The 16016-nt window shown below is 52.5% G+C and overlaps 6 protein-coding genes across 6 annotated transcripts; 4 read left to right on the forward strand and 2 right to left on the reverse strand.

Annotated features, from left to right (window-relative positions):
• Window positions 1–628: 628 nt before the first annotated feature.
• KVR01_005638 (uncharacterized protein) lies at window positions 629–1917 on the reverse strand (the record flags this gene model as incomplete). Its single annotated transcript, XM_044784108.1, has 3 exons — window positions 629–841; window positions 947–1237; window positions 1354–1917. 3 exons carry the CDS (start codon window positions 1915–1917, stop codon window positions 629–631), a joined length of 1068 nt encoding a protein of 355 aa, XP_044646083.1.
• Window positions 1918–2474: 557 nt separating this feature from the next.
• KVR01_004951 (uncharacterized protein) lies at window positions 2475–4611 on the forward strand. Its single transcript, XM_044795056.1, has 3 exons — window positions 2475–2750; window positions 2852–3580; window positions 3634–4611. Exons 1-3 carry the CDS (start codon window positions 2571–2573, stop codon window positions 4411–4413), a joined length of 1689 nt encoding a protein of 562 aa, XP_044645396.1. The 5' UTR covers window positions 2475–2570; the 3' UTR covers window positions 4414–4611.
• A 327-nt stretch (window positions 4612–4938) lies between these two features.
• On the forward strand, window positions 4939–8564 carry KVR01_005018 (uncharacterized protein; the record flags this gene model as incomplete). The annotated part of the gene is made up of 4 exons (XM_044781906.1): window positions 4939–4984; window positions 5056–7378; window positions 7572–8305; window positions 8365–8564. The coding sequence occupies 4 exons, from the start codon at window positions 4939–4941 to the stop codon at window positions 8562–8564; spliced, it is 3303 nt and encodes a 1100-aa protein (XP_044645463.1).
• A 525-nt stretch (window positions 8565–9089) lies between these two features.
• Window positions 9090–10214, forward strand: KVR01_005351 (uncharacterized protein; the record flags this gene model as incomplete). Its single annotated transcript, XM_044787200.1, has 1 exon — window positions 9090–10214. The coding sequence occupies one exon, from the start codon at window positions 9090–9092 to the stop codon at window positions 10212–10214; it is 1125 nt and encodes a 374-aa protein (XP_044645796.1).
• A 443-nt stretch (window positions 10215–10657) lies between these two features.
• KVR01_005474 (uncharacterized protein) lies at window positions 10658–12234 on the forward strand (the record flags this gene model as incomplete). Its single annotated transcript, XM_044788925.1, has 4 exons — window positions 10658–10723; window positions 10777–11301; window positions 11565–11932; window positions 12060–12234. The coding sequence occupies 4 exons, from the start codon at window positions 10658–10660 to the stop codon at window positions 12232–12234; spliced, it is 1134 nt and encodes a 377-aa protein (XP_044645919.1).
• Window positions 12235–12828: 594 nt separating this feature from the next.
• On the reverse strand, window positions 12829–14569 carry KVR01_005005 (uncharacterized protein; the record flags this gene model as incomplete). Its single annotated transcript, XM_044794973.1, has 2 exons — window positions 14351–14569; window positions 12829–14280 (listed from the first exon to the last, which is right to left on the reverse strand). Exons 1-2 carry the CDS (start codon window positions 14447–14449, stop codon window positions 12829–12831), a joined length of 1551 nt encoding a protein of 516 aa, XP_044645450.1. The 5' UTR covers window positions 14450–14569.
• Between the last annotated feature and the right edge of the window lie 1447 nt (window positions 14570–16016).

Genomic DNA, 16016 nt, shown 5'->3' on the forward strand with positions numbered 1-16016 from the left:
ATAGACGATCTGATCAACGAGTTCGGTTTCAGATCATATGACGCGTCACCAAGTCCCGAAGTTCCGTTTCCCCTCAACATCAGAAAAAGGAGGGACACAACTCGGTTCACAGAGGGCGGGACAGACCGCAAGCCTTTCACACGAAGCGACTCTATGTCCTCCACCTTGTCAGATCAGTCGACTTCTTCACAATCCATCTCACCCTCATGACGTCCTCCAATCGATTCCGCACACCAAATCGGAGGCAACACTCACATGTGCTATTACACATCGCTTCCACACACCTCTGTCGCCCAGACCCCTGTTCATACACCAGTTGACACAAGTCAACTGGTTGGCACCTATAATATGAGACGCATTTATGATTGGAAAAAGAACGGGATGATTTGCAGGAAATGGCAACTTGCTTTTTCGTCGTACTTGGGGGGGGGGATGTTGTTTGCATACCGGGCGTTCATGGTCATTGATTGCGGCAGGTTGGGTGCCCACTTCATCTAAACACTTTCTATGTATCGCAGAGCACCAGGATCTCGAGATACCGGGGTTCGCAGTATTTATTTAACCAACCCATGGCTAGCTGACTGTCGGCACCCTATCTGAGGTGTGCTCAGTCCAGGCAAAACCAACATCATGCGGCGGTGCCCGGATCAGAAAACTTCCCAGCAGTGGCTTGGACTTTTGCCACGTTCTCACTCTGTTGATTCCTGGGGACCCATTTGTCTGAATCCCCGAAACGATCTACCGTCAGCCCGGCCCTTCCTGGATTCTTCATTCCAGCCTCGAGCTGCCTTTGATACGAGACGTTCCGGAGCCGCTCCGACTCAGCAGGCGTGAGTTTGAGCTGAAAGCACCATTCTGTTAGTCTTGACAACCTCTCGATATTTAATTACGGCATGCACTGTTGAACAATAAGAATTCGACTGTTGACTCACATATATCTCAACACCGTGGCATGGATTGCGAAAGCCAGCCACATGGCACTTCCGAAGTTGGACCCCAGCGCCACAGTCAACTGAACCGGGTCACCATCAAAATTGGCTTCCACGGCAACCTGCTTCGACGGATCTAAACCGTTGAAGAAAGGAGCGCAGTCCGGATAGAAGTCAAGTGATTGCTCTTGTGAACCGAAAATGTACTGAATCTGCTCGCATGGTCGGGCGTCGTAGTAGCCCCCAATCTGGGACACGATCTGCGCAGCAATGATCATGATTATCCGAATAGTAATAATACAGCCAGCCTATAATTTCTGCGCGTGAGTCATGCCTTCTCTTATCTTTCCATTGAGCTTCTCAAGAGAGTGTGCAAAAGTTGACAAAGAAGGACGGATTGACCACTGTGTTAGGCAAAACTTACGTAGAACCATGCCCTCAGCATCCAGGCTCTGTGCTGCTCAATCTGAAGTCTCTTTATGTTGATATATGCCATCGCCAAAGCTCCGACAAATGCGATGGAGATGAAACCAGTGGCGTATTGGGTGGCCAAGGTGCCACCAAAAGCATGCCTCGCGATCATCAACACTCCTCCTGTTCCCAACAAGGAGAGGATAATCACAAGGTATCCGTTGAGCCGGTGGAAGAGAGTTGCCTTGTGGCGAATAGCGGGGACGAATTGGAAGACGACGAGGAATGAGGCGGGGAGTATTGTCGCCAGGTGCGGTATTATTCCGACCTTCTCATGCCCGCGGAGGTAGTAAAGGCACTCCCCGGGAGCTGCGCCGTTGCCGCCGGAGTCACCGGCGCTACAGAAAACTCCGTAGAAATCAAGATACTGGAGTCTGGCCAGTGTGAACCCCATGAGGGCTCCTGCGAAGATGAACCAGAGGACGAAGTTGTAGCCCTTTTTGAACCCAATAGGATGGTAGACCTTGCGCATGGCAGCTATGAAGGATCCTTCGCTTCTTTTGGTCGAGGCTGCCATATTGGGCCGGAGAGATGGGAGTAAAAGATGAGCTGCTTAAGTCGGGTGAGCTTGGGAGGGACCAGGAACAACAGACGATTGCCTAACTTTTGAAGTGAGATTCAAGCTCATGATGATTCCAATGCGTACAATATGCGGCGTGTATCGGAGTCTTATATTCGTGGAGTGGAGTCTTGTAGTCCTCAGGCCCACGGCGCGTATTATCTCCGCTTGAGGACTGCCCAGGTGCCAAGGCGCCGCGTAATTGTTGCACTTCCAACGTGGAGGTTCCAAGGTTGCTTGAAGGCTTGATGGTCTCAATTGCTGACTGCGCTTGCTTTCTGCGGCACTATTGTCGTCATCGACTTCATTCCTTATTACCAGTGCGAAACAAAAGACAATGGTCCTAGAATACCACATGGTCCCCTCCAATGAATTGCAGGCGCACAATGGTTCCGAGTGCGGTTTAGTGTGTGTACGTACGCCTAGTGCAGTGGCTCTAGCTGCTCAGCCTGCGCCCGAAGTCTTGGGGCCATGATCCATCCGCGCCTACAGGTAGCTTACCAAGCCAGCCTAGACACCTTTAGCCCACAGTCCGGACGACTTTAATAATTTCGTTCTACAGCAGCTGCGGTTAGTAGGATGCTGGTGCATATCTCCGACGACTAAGATTTATGTTGATGACGGCCGTTGCGTCGGCAGCCGCCAAGGAGCCCATGCTCAAAAGGGAAGCATTGCGCGCCCTTTGGTTGTTGAGTGCCCAGGTGCTTCACTCTTATCGCTTCTGTGTCGCCATGGTTGGAGTTCCGGGGCGATCGAAGGCGTGCCTGACATGCCGTAAAAGGAAGAAGGGGGTGAGTTGCCGACATCCTATCAAGGCCCACGGGGTTATCCAGAGTGGAATTGTCCTCAGGACAGCGGTGTGGCTAACGGTCATCACGTACGCGTGTATCAGTGCGACTACCAGCGCCCAGAATGTACACAATGTATGAAAGCCGGTATTCAATGCGGCGGGTACGAACGGGAGCGCATCTTTGTGCATTCTACTGCTTCATCCCAGAGGGCCGTGGTTGAGGCCCGCGAAACAAACCCAGCGGCGAGGAAGCTAGACTCCCCGCCGAGCCGGGGCGGTCAGCCGTCGTCTCTCGCGTTGACGCATCGGCGCCACAGCAAGGACGAGGCCACTGAGATCACTCTTTCCGGGTCTCTGTCTAGAACCGCCAGCGAGGAGAAGTATATCTCCCTCTTTTGGGACTCTTTCTTGCCGAAAAGCCGGGATCGATCTGCTTCGAGAGAGTGGGCCAGGTCCTCGCAGCACCTGTTCCGAACAGAACCCGCCTTGAGGTCTGCTGTCCTGGCCGTCAGCCTGGGGATGCTGGGCGAGAGGGAGAATTGTAGGTGGATGAAGGAGAACGGTTTGAAGGCGTATGGAAGGGCACTCCTAGAAGAGACCGTGGCGCTGAGGTCACCGTCCCGAGTCAAGAGCGACGCAGTCTTGCTTGCAACCAAGTTCATGACTACTTACGAGATGTTGTTTGGGGCGAGGACTGGGAATCTATTGGAGCTGGCGCATCGCTGGCGTTCGCACAACCTCGGCTCGTTGGCCATAATGGAGACGAGAACACCTTTGAGTGCTATTGAAGGCCATGGGCATCACATTTTCCTTGACAGTCGGCTATTCTGGGTGGGTCTTGGGAGATTGCAATAATTGCTTCTCGTCAGCTGACAACAGGGCAGATAATCGACGGTCTCAAGCGGCGCAAGCGGACGCCACTCAGCCGCGACGATTGGAAGACTATTCCCTGGAGCAAGCATCCAAAGAGCACAAAGGACTTGCTCCTGGACATACTGGTTGAGATTCCTGGGGTCCTTGAGGATATCGACAATTGTGAGGGGCTAGAAAGCCACGAAAGGAAACGAGAGGAGTACCGGCGACTCGTGGCCGTCTCCCTAGGGCTGCACACCGAGCTCGAAAGCTGGTATGATGCCATGCCGCCGGAACGGAGATACGCGGGCGCCCATGGTCTCGGAACGGGAGACGAGCAAGTAATTGAAGAGCTTCCAGAAATGTACACGATGCTGCTGTACTGGGCGACCTGCCTTTATTTGTACAGTGCCATGCGGGTGCACAGCGATCGCCGGCCAGCCAGTGTACCACCTTTTCTACCGTACGCGGCCACAGACCTCGGGCAATACATAGGCAACATGAGCCTAGTCTTGCCATTTTTCTTCGACCCAGACGCTGGCAAATCCAATCTCTTGCTCGCAGCATTCCCACTGGGGACTGCACTGCAGTTCAAGCTCCTTCTCAAAGGACAAGCACGGGCTGGAGACAGCCTACCGGAAGAAGACACTGGCAGGCTGATGTTGCTTTTCACGAGGCCCGAGTTCAAGCCAGTCATGGGTTTTCTGAACAGCTTGCAGCGCGATAATGCAATTCGCGGAGAGGATCCCGCATCAACATTTGAGGGCCGGGCGAAGCAGTGGGCTGGGTATAAACCGCTGGAAAGAGGGTGAGGAAGCGTTGGTTTTGGCCTGATGGGAGCAAGGAGAGGAGCAGGCCGGGCGTTTTGCAGGTTCACTAGCCAGGGGTGGTCTCCTGGACCCAAGGGAGTTGAACAGACAGCAGGAATCAGTGATAATGACCTGGACGAATGTTACAAAGAGAAGTAACAGGCATGTGCCTGAACATGGGGATGATTCTCTAATAACAAACATACGCACAGACGTGATGGTGATGATTTGCACATCTACCCAGGTTCCTAGGTACCTAAGTACACCTAGGCACTCTGTCTCGGACCAGGTACATCACCCTTGGCCCCGCAACGCGTCAAGCGCGATAAGCGATAAGCGATAACGAGGATGAGGGGCCTAAATTTTTGGGCGACGAGCAGCAAATTTTCCTCCCCCACGCAGGGTTCTTTCTGCTGCCCGACAACCTTGACCGTCTGCCTTTTCTTTTTCTCCTCCATGCCCTCGAGGATTCCCTCCTTTCCCTTCTGCATTTCTCAGGGCTAGCAATCTTTTTTTTGTCTGGTCAAGATGGATGGTCAAAGATTGGTGACCCTCCTGCAGGAGAGCCAGATCCGTAAGTACAATTGATGTGACTGTCGCGCTTTCTCCTCCTGGCCTGCCTGGCTGACCTCTTATTCTACGCAGCGGACACACAGAGGGTCAAGGCTGTCACGGCAGAGCTCCAGAAGAACTACTACTCGAAGCCCGAGTCCCTCCTCCTCCTGGTCGAGATTGTCTGCACCAACGAGGATGTCAACCTCCGACAGCAGGCGGCCGTGCAGGCTGCGCGCCTCGTACCCAAGTACTGGGAGAAGATACCCGCAGAGCAGAAGGCTGGCGTCCGGCAGCATCTTGTCGAGGCCACTATGAAGGAGCAGCACGCTAAGTGCAGACACTCTGAGTCTCGAGTGATTGCCGCAATTGCGAGCCTCGACCTCGACGACAGCGCATGGCCCGACCTGATTCCTTCTCTCTTCACCCTTGCCAGCAACAACGATGTCTCCCACCGTGAGGTCGGCTCATACATCATCTATGCCATTCTCGATGAGAACCCCACACACTTTGCCGAGAAGGTCCGCGACCTGCTCTCTCTCTTCTCCAACACCATCAAGGATCCCCAGAGCGCTGATGTGCGCGTTAACACCGTCATGTCTATCGGGGCCGTGTTGATGCTCGTCGAGCCCGAAGAGGATGAGGGCGCCGTCACTGCTGTCCAACAGCTCATCTCTCCCATGGTCAATGTTCTCAAGGATGCTGTGGATAGCAATGACGACGAGAAGACCAAGCAGTCATTCGAAGTCTTCCAGCAATTCCTTGCTTATGAGCCTGTCCTGCTCGGCCCTCACCTTCGAGACCTCATGACGTTTATGGCTGAGCTGGCTGCCAACAAGAATGCCGAAGATGAGGTGCGGTGCCAGGCCCTCGCCTTCCTTGCGCAGGCTGTTCGCTACCGCCGAATGAAGGTGCAGGGTATGAAGGACATGGGCTCCCAGCTGACCCTCAAGAGCATGGGAATCCTCACCGAGATTGACGACGATGAGGATGAGGACGAGATTACACCTGCTCGTGCTGCCCTTTCTCTCCTTGACCAGCTGGCATCTGACCTGCCCCCTCGTCAGGTCATCGTGCCTCTGCTTGATGCTCTGCCCAAGTTCGCGTCATCCGCAGAGCCTGGCTTCCGCAAGTCTGGTGTCCTCGCTCTAGGAACTGTGGCCGAAGGCGCCCCTGACTTCGTGTCCACCCAGCTCAAGATGATCATGCCCATCGTTCTGCGTCTCCTCAATGACCCTGATGCTGGAGTCCGCCACACTGCTCTCATTGGTCTCACTCGCATTGCTGATGAGATGGCTGAGGAACTGTCAGAGGACCGTGACGCCCTCGTCGAGGCGTTGCTTAAGAACATCCAAGCCGCTAGCGTCGAGTCCTCCGATGCCGCTGTTTCCAAGAAGAATGTCGAGATCATGCGATGCTCCTGCGCTGCTCTGGATGCGTTGGCATCTGGTTTCGACTCTGATGTCATGCAGAAGTACGGACCAGAACTGATCAGCCCAATCGGCAACCTCCTGGCTCACCCCGACTTCAAGGTCAAGGGTGCCGCTGCTGGTGCCCTCGGTGCCATTGCTGGCGCTATGGAGGAGCACTTCGCCCCTTACTTCGAGAACACAATGGCCGCCCTCGGGCCATTTGTTCAGATCAAGGACAGTGAGGACGAGCTTGAGCTTCGAAGCGGGGTGTGCGATGCCATGGGCCGCATTGCCACAGCCGTTGGCCCCCAGAAGTTCCAGCCGTATGTCTTGGAGCTCATGAAGGCGAGCGAGGAGGCATTGAACCTTGGCAACCCGAGGCTGCGGGAGACAAGCTTCATTCTATGGAGCGCTCTCTCCAAGGTTTACGGCAAAGACTTTGCCCCCTTCATTGCCGGCGTTTTCAAGGGTCTGTTCGACAGTCTGGAGCTTGAGGAGGAAGAGCTCGTCCTGAACCTGACTGAAGAGGAGAAGGCCATCATTGGCACCGAGGATGGGATTATCCAAGGTGGCAAGAAGATCAAGATCCGAGAGCCCGAAGAGGGCGAGGAGCCCATGGAAGATGACGGATTCGAGGACGAGGATGACGACGACTGGGGAGACTACGGTGTTACCCCCGAGGCAATGGAGAAGGAAGTTGCCATTGAGGTCCTTGGAGACGTGGTCACCCACGCCTGTGGTCTCGCTGAGATCTCGCAATATCTCGAGAAGGCGCTGGAGAACATCACGCCGCTTGTTGAGCACAGCTATGAAGGTTGTCGCAAGGCAGCCATCAGCACACTGTGGCGATCCTACGCGCGTGTTTTCGAGCTGTTCGAGGAGCAGACTGGCACCAAGTGGGAGGCCGGCTACCCTCCCAAGCAGGCCCCGTCGGAAACGCTGACTAAACTTGGCGAGATTGTCGCTGCTGCCACATTGAAGCTGTGGCCGGATGAGACCGATCGGTACGTTTCTCACCCTTGTTGTGAATCCTGACCCTTCCTTTATGATGAGCATCCAGCGTTATACCCAGCTCACTCAGACGCAAAATCATTGCGGTTGCTGAGAAAACGTCACATCTACTCCTGAAACTTCCTTTCATACCCAATCATATGCACCCATCACTTGCCCGTGGACATTGGCTGACCATGCCCGAAGCAACGTCGTCACCGACATCAACCGCAACGTGGCCGCGACTCTGAAAGCGTGCGGCCCTGCCATTCTCGCCCAGGAAAAGATGGTCGAGCAGATCGTTACTGTTCTGACCACCCTGATTACCCGCTCGCACCCCTGTCAGCAGGATCTTGGCGATGAGGAGGAGCAGGACGCTGATGCTGGCTCTTCCGAGTACGACTGGCTCATCATCGACACTGCTCTCGACGTGGTCATAGGACTGGCTGCTGCCATGGGCGCTCAGTTTGGTGAGCTGTGGAAGATCTTCGAGAAGCCCGTCATGAAGTTCGCCTCCTCTCAAGAAGACCTTGAGCGGTCGACATCGGTTGGTGTGATTGCCGAGTGCGCGGCGCACATGGGCGAGGCCGTGTCGCCCTACACGTCTACGATCCTCAAGCTTCTGCTCAAGCGTCTCACCGACCCCGACCCTGAGACCAAGAGCAACGCTGCTTATGCAACCGGCCAGCTCGTGTACCACTCCACGGACGCCGTCACCTACTTGCCGTACTACACGGACATCCTCGCCAAGCTGGAGCCCATGCTTTCCATCGACCACGCGCGTCTCAAGGACAACGCGACGGGTTGCGTGTGCCGCATGATCATCTCCCACCGTGACAAAGTGCCGATTGCCGACGTGCTCCCTGTCCTTGTCGGCCTGCTGCCGTTGAAGGAGGACTTTGAGGAGAACACGCCTGTTTATGAGTGCCTTTATAAGCTTTGTACGTTTCACCACACCAGGCCCAGTCTACAACGGAAATAATAGCTAACTGATGAGCAGACGAAGGCGACGAGCCCACTGTGCAGAGCCTGACACCCAAGCTCATCGGCGTCTTCGAGAAGGTGCTGAGCCCGCCCGAGGAGCAGCTCCAGGACGAGACACGCCAGCTCGTGCAACGCATCGTGCAGAGCCTGTACAAGGCCCAGCCGGGACTCTTCCAGGGCCACGAGCAGGTGTTGAAGATTTCTGGTGCAGCGTAAAACTTATGACCAGTGATGACCCCCGGATGGAAAAGTACATAGGAGCGGGAGGAGCGCACACTGCCCCGATCTCTGATTAATGATTAGATGAAGGTGTTTGGTGGATTATCCCTTTTGTTGTTACGGCATCTCAGACCTAGACAGAGATATCAATGATTCCCCCTTTCGCTATGGAGACCTACGATGCCGTTGTCCGGCATTTCACTTTGCCTCCGGGCCCGGTCCCGTTCAGTGACAGCATGTCTGGACTCGATGTACGCACATTGCATCATGCAACCAGCAGTCCCAGCACAAGAACTGGAGAGGCACATAGAGCAACAGCCGCTGCTACTCACTACTTAGCTGCCGCTGACTCAGCAAATCAAGTGGGGCACCGTGTGGCGAATTCTAAGCTGCAAGCCCCCGACGCCTAGTCTGGCTAGTGTCACTGTCAACGCTCATATCTTGACATCGGTTTTATAGACTATGGCCTTGATTTTGTGCGCGGACATGTCTGAGCAGGAAACAGGACAGCCCCCAGCTGCGATGGACACAACAGCAACCTCAGAACCTGTGGGGGTGGGGCCCACGACCACAACGACCACAACAACATCAGGCCGAGAAAGAGTTGCCGAGGACGGCAGCCTCACAGTCTTTTCAAAGCGGTGCCAGCGCCGCCTCAAGAAGCGGCACCGCAGCAAACCGTCGGGCGTGTACCGCAACTTTCTCGGCCTGCCTTTCGACATACTGATCCATATCCTTGGTTTCGTCCGTCCAAGCGATGTCTTCCGGCTCTCCCGCACATGCCATGCCCTCCATGCATTCATCCTCCAAGACCACTCTGCCCTGACCGCCCGCACCATAATCCAGCGGCGGTACTCTTGCCTGGAAAAGTGCATGCGTCTCCCGGTCCTGCTCACTGACGTCGAGGATCAAGACCTTCGCGACCTGCTGCAGCACACAGAGAGGCAGAAGAAGCTCGACATTCACAGGCGTCCCTACTATCAGCATGTTGCGCCCCCTGACCCAGGTGTCATCTGTACGTGCATGACGTGCATCCTGCGGTGGAACCTCCTATGTCTTGCTGTCGACTTTTCACACTGGCAGAGCCATCTAGACAAGGGGGAGCCGCTGCCCATCATCCAGCGCGGCAGTCAGCCGAAGTGGAACAGCGAGCTGCTTAGCTCGCACGAAGCCGTCGTGTTGAAGGCTGTCAACCCTGCCGTTGGCGGCACTGCCTCACCCTTGTGGTATGCCGCCATCCTCGAAGCCCATCTGGCCTCCACCGTGAGAGCCTTATCGAGGCATAGCGCCAACAAGGGTAACAAACGGCCACGATTTCGCATGACACTCGAGGACATGGCGAGTGGGACTGACATGTTCCTGGAGCGGAGCGGGCCCCCTTCGGCAGACTTCCCTTTTAATAGGGACAACTACTACATGCTCGAGGCTTATCTGCCAAACAGGTGCTGGCTGAAGGAAAAGGGCAGGTGGGGCTACATGCCCGCTGAACAACACAACACAGATCTAGACCTGATCAGGAGGTGGGCTTCATGGTGGACAAGGCCGGTTCGTGCACCAGATCGGATCGTGGTTGCCAGGGGCTTGGGTTCCACGCCTGTTGAGAGCGGAAATCCGTCACAGGATTCCGTGGCAGTGCTTGGGAGTTGAAGCCACCCTGAATTGGGGAAACGAAGCGACAATCATCCGCTCAGGAAAGCCAGGGGTATTTGCCTATCACATATCTATAGAGTGCACCAAAGTATCCTGTTTGAATTGATTTCTGCCTAGGTCTCTCAGTAGTAGAAAGGCAGGGTGGGAAACATCAGAACCATCCGATGGCGGTTTCTAAGCTTCCCTGTTTAGCACATTCCGGACGAGGCGCATAATTTTCCAAGGTTGTTTCATAGCGAAACTGACATCCTACCCTGCCACCCTCTTGTCCGAACGGCATATTTGGGGTTTTCCGGCGGAGATAGAAAACGAATTGCGAGAAAAGACATCTGGAGCTTCTGGTGCATGTATAAAGGCTAGGCATACTCGCTGGGCTTCGCAACATGCCTTGGTGAGTTGACCATCATCCATAGTCGGTGATTGGTGTCTTGTGCCCGAAAATGGATTTCATCAGACTGAATGCGCTCTATCTCGGAGGCGCGCTCGTCTGCGTTGCGCTGGCGCGAGTATGAATACATCACACCATTGGACCGTTCGTAGCTAATATGTGAAATTCCAGTACATTTACGCGGGCCTCACCAATCCGCTCTCAAACATCCCGGGGCCGTGGTACACACGATTCACGACTCTAGTCTCAACGTACTTCGTCATCACGGCGCACCACCCGGACTGGGTGCATGCACTGCACGAAAAGTATGGGCCAGCCGTGCGCATCAGTCCGCATGAGGTCGACATCTCGGATGCGCCTGCATGCCAGCGCGTCATCCACAGTGTCAAGGGCGGCTTCCTCAAGTCGCCCTTCTACTCGCTCCTCATTACCGACTCGTCCAGCGTTTTCAACGAGATTCGCCCCGAGATCCACCGCAAATATAAGCGCTTGTTGTCCAACCCAATGTCTGAGACGGGCCTCAAGACCTTCCTGCCCCGCATCGACGGCAAGGTGCGCCTCGCCATTGAGCGCATCCGTGAGGAGAACAAGACCCGTGGCGCGGCAGATGTTGCCAAGTGGTTCATGTTCCTCTCATTTGACGTTATTGGCGACTTGACTTTCGGGGAGGGTTTCGGCCAGTTAGAGAGTGGGCAGGTGAGCAGTAATCACGTCTTTGACCAGGAGTGGCGTGTGTGCGTGTGTGTGTTCCGGAGGCTGACTGGTGACAGAAAAACCAATCGATCAATGACTTCGTCAGCCTGGGTTTTGTAGGCGGCCTGCGCTCCATGTTTCCCACCATATCGTGGCTTTCCTTGTACCTGCCCATACCTGTCTTCCAGGACGCCACCAAGATCCAGTACCGAACCTTCGACTATGCTCAGAGCGCCCTGGATCGCCACGCCAGGCGGGTGGAAGAGCAGGGCGAGGACACGAAGCCGACTGTCTTCTCGAGGCTCTACACGGCTGGCGCCGAGGATACCTGGTCGCCCATTGAGATCCGCGATAATGCGCAGGTCTTCATTGTTGGTGGCAGCGACACCACCGCCAACTCAATGATCTATCTCATCTGGTGCATCTGCAAGCTACCCGATGTCAAGTCCAAGCTCCTCAAGGAGCTCGCCACTATCCCCGAGGACTTCAGCTACGACGACCTTAGGGATATGCCGTACCTGAACTGGTGCGTGAATGAGACGCTGCGCCTATACAATGCCCTGCCGTGCGGCCTACCGCGAATAGTGCCTGAAGGCGGCGTCGAGCTTGCAGGACAGTTCATCCCCGGTGGCGCGTAAGTAAAACTTCCAAGCTTCTAATTTGCTACCAATTACTCTTTCGTAAACTATATAAGGCATCACACTGGATTCATGGCTGGTGACTAACATATATTTCAGAACCGTGTCAACCCAATCTTACAGTCTCCATCGAGATGAGGAAGCCTTCCCTGATCCGTATCGGTTCAACCCCGACAGGTGGGAGCACACTACGCAGGATATGCGAGATTGCACTCTGCCTTTTGGCGGCGGCGCGAGAAGTAGGTCATGTGTCCATCATCACGGAGACATTAGCTGGCTTTTTTCATCATGGTACTGACAAAACACTGAAACCAGCCTGCCTCGGCCGTCACCTGGCCCGTATAGAGCTCCGCCTGATGGCAGCTCGCTTCTTTCGCAACTTCCCCAACGCTACAGTTTCCGAGCTGGAGGGCATGTGCGACAAGGACATGGAGCCTGCATTGCATTTCCTCATGGTGCCGAGCGGCCATCGGTGTCTAATTCAGCTGAACGGGGAGAAATGATGACCAGAGAGCGTCTCATAAGCTGACAAGTAATCTGGCGTTTTCTGTATCATTGAATACGAATTCTGAGCCTGGGGGAGCGGTTGCAGGAGGCATCACAATTGCCGAGCACTACATATGTACGTACTACATAAAGATGCCATTGCCACATAGAAGACATCAATTGATACTCATTTGTATCTCAAAAATGCCGCTTAGCAAGCTTTACAATATAATACTCAAGATTGCTTTTACAGCATTATATAGTAATGCTATGATAACCCCCCCCCCCCGGTGACTAAATCTATGAAATCATAACTACTAGTAGGTACCTCTGTTACACAGGTTTCAATGGGGAAAGATTTGTCTGTGGCGTTGATTATTTCAAGACACTGAGATTTTAAGCTGGACTACTCGACGTCAGCTAATTGGAAATATCCTTTCCAGTATTCCTGTAGCAGCCCCTCTGGGTCGTATTGACTTGCCACATCCTTGAGCCTCTCAAAGTTTTCCGGGCCGTACCTCTTCAGCACCTGCTGTGTGCTTCCAGCATAGTTCATGTATACAAACCCCTTCAACTCGCCTCTCTCTTCCGCCATGGCCTCAACATTCTCTATCAACTGACTAAGCTCGCCCTCTATCAGTGTATCCAAACTCGCATCGTCCCAGACGACAGTGAGCTGAACCAGCATCACCGGACCATCGCTCGGCTTGAGTCCCAGCACGTTGCCGCCATTTTTCTGCATCGCTGTGAGGATATTGACGGGTATGGGCTGAAAGACAAGATACGGCGTAACCATGGATGCTGTGCCGTTTGCTCCTGCGTTCTCGGCTGCGGCTGATAGAAACTTGGAGATTACTTTTTCCCAGAGAGGCACAATGTCTGTCAAGAGCTCTGACTCCATGGCTAGTACGGAGGTGTCCCACCACGTCTGTCTGTCTCCGTACGGCTGGTCTATCGCACGAAGCGCCGTGGAGAGGTTTTCCACAGTGACGGTGTCTGACAAGATCCCGGGGACAGACTTGAGTGGTGCGAACACCGGCGGCGTTGTGTTGGCCGGGGGAGGCGTCGCATGATATAAGCTGGCAGCCGCGACATACCCCCCCAACTCCGGGTAGTAAGTCATTATGAAGTATGTGTGCGCCTGAGGATCTTCCGGTAGGCCATTTATCGTTAGATTGGTGAAAAGTGGTATCAGGGTCGTGTTTAGGGCACCAGGGTATAGAACATTATTCGCCCACAGCTTGCCTTGTGGGAACGCAGCGAGGTCGAAGCGGGTCACGATGCCGAAGTTAGACCCGCCGCCGCCGCGCAGGGCCCAGAACAGGTCTTGATTCTCGATGGGAGATGCGTTGACGACCTCGCCAGAGGATAAGACGACCTCATAGTTCTGCACGTTATCGCATGCCCAGCCGCGGAATCCGGAGAAATATGAGATACCGCCGCCGAGGAGGAGGCCAGCCACGCCGACGTCGGCAACTCGACCGCCCACCACCGCCAGCCCTAGCGGGTCGAGGACCTCTGTCACCTGGATCCAACGGCTTCCGGATCCAACCGAGACTGTCTGCAAGTCGCTGGCCACGACGATATCATTCATGTACAGCAGGTCGATAGTCACGCCCTGGTCGACGTTGGAGCCTCCGGCAAAAGCAGTATGCCCTCCAGCCTTGACGGAAAATGGCACCTGGAGTGCCGTCAGGGACTTGATTATGGCGCTCACGTTGGCGGTAGACCTTGGCGTGACAAAACATGAGGGGCTGACTTCACCCTGTCTGTTTGACCAATAGGTATTTGCCGCAATGTATGCTGTGGAATTTGGGTAAACCACGTCGTCCGGGAGCTGGGACGACAGCGCGTCGCACTATTCAATTGATTGAGTCAGCCTTCCATGCCTTCAGACTGTCAGTGGCAGAGCGCTGTGAAGGTCTTACTGCATCTGTGATGTATCCGGTCGTACCGTAAGCCAACGTTCTGGATGTCCTCACGAAGAGGTAGAGCACAAGGCCGATTGCAATGGTAGGAAGCTGCATCGCTGTTCACTCGGCAATAGTAGCCTCAGCCTAAGGGGTCGAGGGATTGATGCGAATATTTGTGAGGATAGATTTGGAAAAAATGGAGAGAATGTGCCCAGGTGCCAAGACCGATTGAGGAGGCGAACAGCTAGGTCTGGGATACCAACAGGACGAAATCAAAGAAGGGTGAGATGCAACCTTGGAATGTACGTAACATGACCCATGTAAATGGCTCCGCCCGTCTGCATCAAGGCGCTCGTCAAAAAAGAGATATGTATCACCCCGGACCAGGGTCATTGCATCCTGCCGCCACCTTTGAAGAGGGGGCTGGGATCGAAGAAGGATGATACGGTCCCCAGCGGCTGACACGCACTCCACCTTAACACCCAACATCACCAGTTTGCTGCTCAGCGGCAGCACAAGCCACTTCGGACACGCAAGAAAGCCCGGTCCATAGATTCATAACATCTTCCTTGGGTCATAGATATCAACTTCTATTGCCAATTATCACTCCTTGACTAAGAGCTCCAGCTGAATAGAGGAAACTAGAGAATGTAGTCCATAAATGGCTTCGATTGTAATACCCATATATACAAGATTAATGTATTTGGCGCCTTCATACGGTCGGAAATGCTCAAGACCAAGCGTTCAAGAAATCACAATGCCTGTAAATGTACAGACAGAATACAAGACGTCAACTGGTCTCATGCAGTCAATGGAGCTTGAGTCGGTCCTGCCTCAACGGCTGCAGTCCACACCTCAAGACTGACACTTAACAGGCCAGGCTTCGGCCACATTGTATTTTTTATTCAACTATTTATCTATTCATTATCTTCTCAGCTTTTAGACTAACTATTAGCTTATACCTTAAGTATAAAGTTAACAATTATTTAATATATACCCTTAAACTTATCTATATATAGAATTACTAACTTCCCTTATAGGGCTCCCTTTTTTATTATATTCTTTATATATTATATAAAAGTAAATAAATTCTTAATAATAAAGTAATATATTTTAAAAAAAATTTAATTCTTAAATATCTAGACTTCTACTTTTCTTATATAGTATTTATCTAATATATAGTAAATAAATTTTATTTAACTTTTAAAAAAATATTTTTTTATAAAATTTATATAAAAGGCTTTCTTAAATAAGTTTATTATTATAGTATTATTATTCTATTAATTATATATTTAAAATAGGGATTATAATATATCTAACTTATTTAATAAAAGTAGATTTAAATAGTTATATAATAAGTATATTAATAGAGAAAAGTTAGCTTATTAAGTCTTATATTATAGAATTTTTCTTCTTATAAAGGTTATTTTAAAACTATTTTAATCTTACTATATAACTACTTTACTAACGATTAACCCTTAAGCTACTTATATTAATAATTCTAATATAGTATTATTAAAAGTAATACCTTTTAACTTTATTTATATAATATAAAGCTTAACTATATACCTATATATTATATTCTCTTTTTATTATTATTAATATTATATTTCTTTAAATATTAGGTTTTAAGTATTTATTACTATATAAAGGCGCTATATACATTTTATATATATGGGGA

Source organism: Diaporthe batatas, assembly GCF_019321695.1.
Source record: "Diaporthe batatas strain CRI 302-4 chromosome Unknown Contig00005, whole genome shotgun sequence".
NCBI classification, from domain to species: Eukaryota; Fungi; Ascomycota; class Sordariomycetes; order Diaporthales; family Diaporthaceae; genus Diaporthe; species Diaporthe batatas.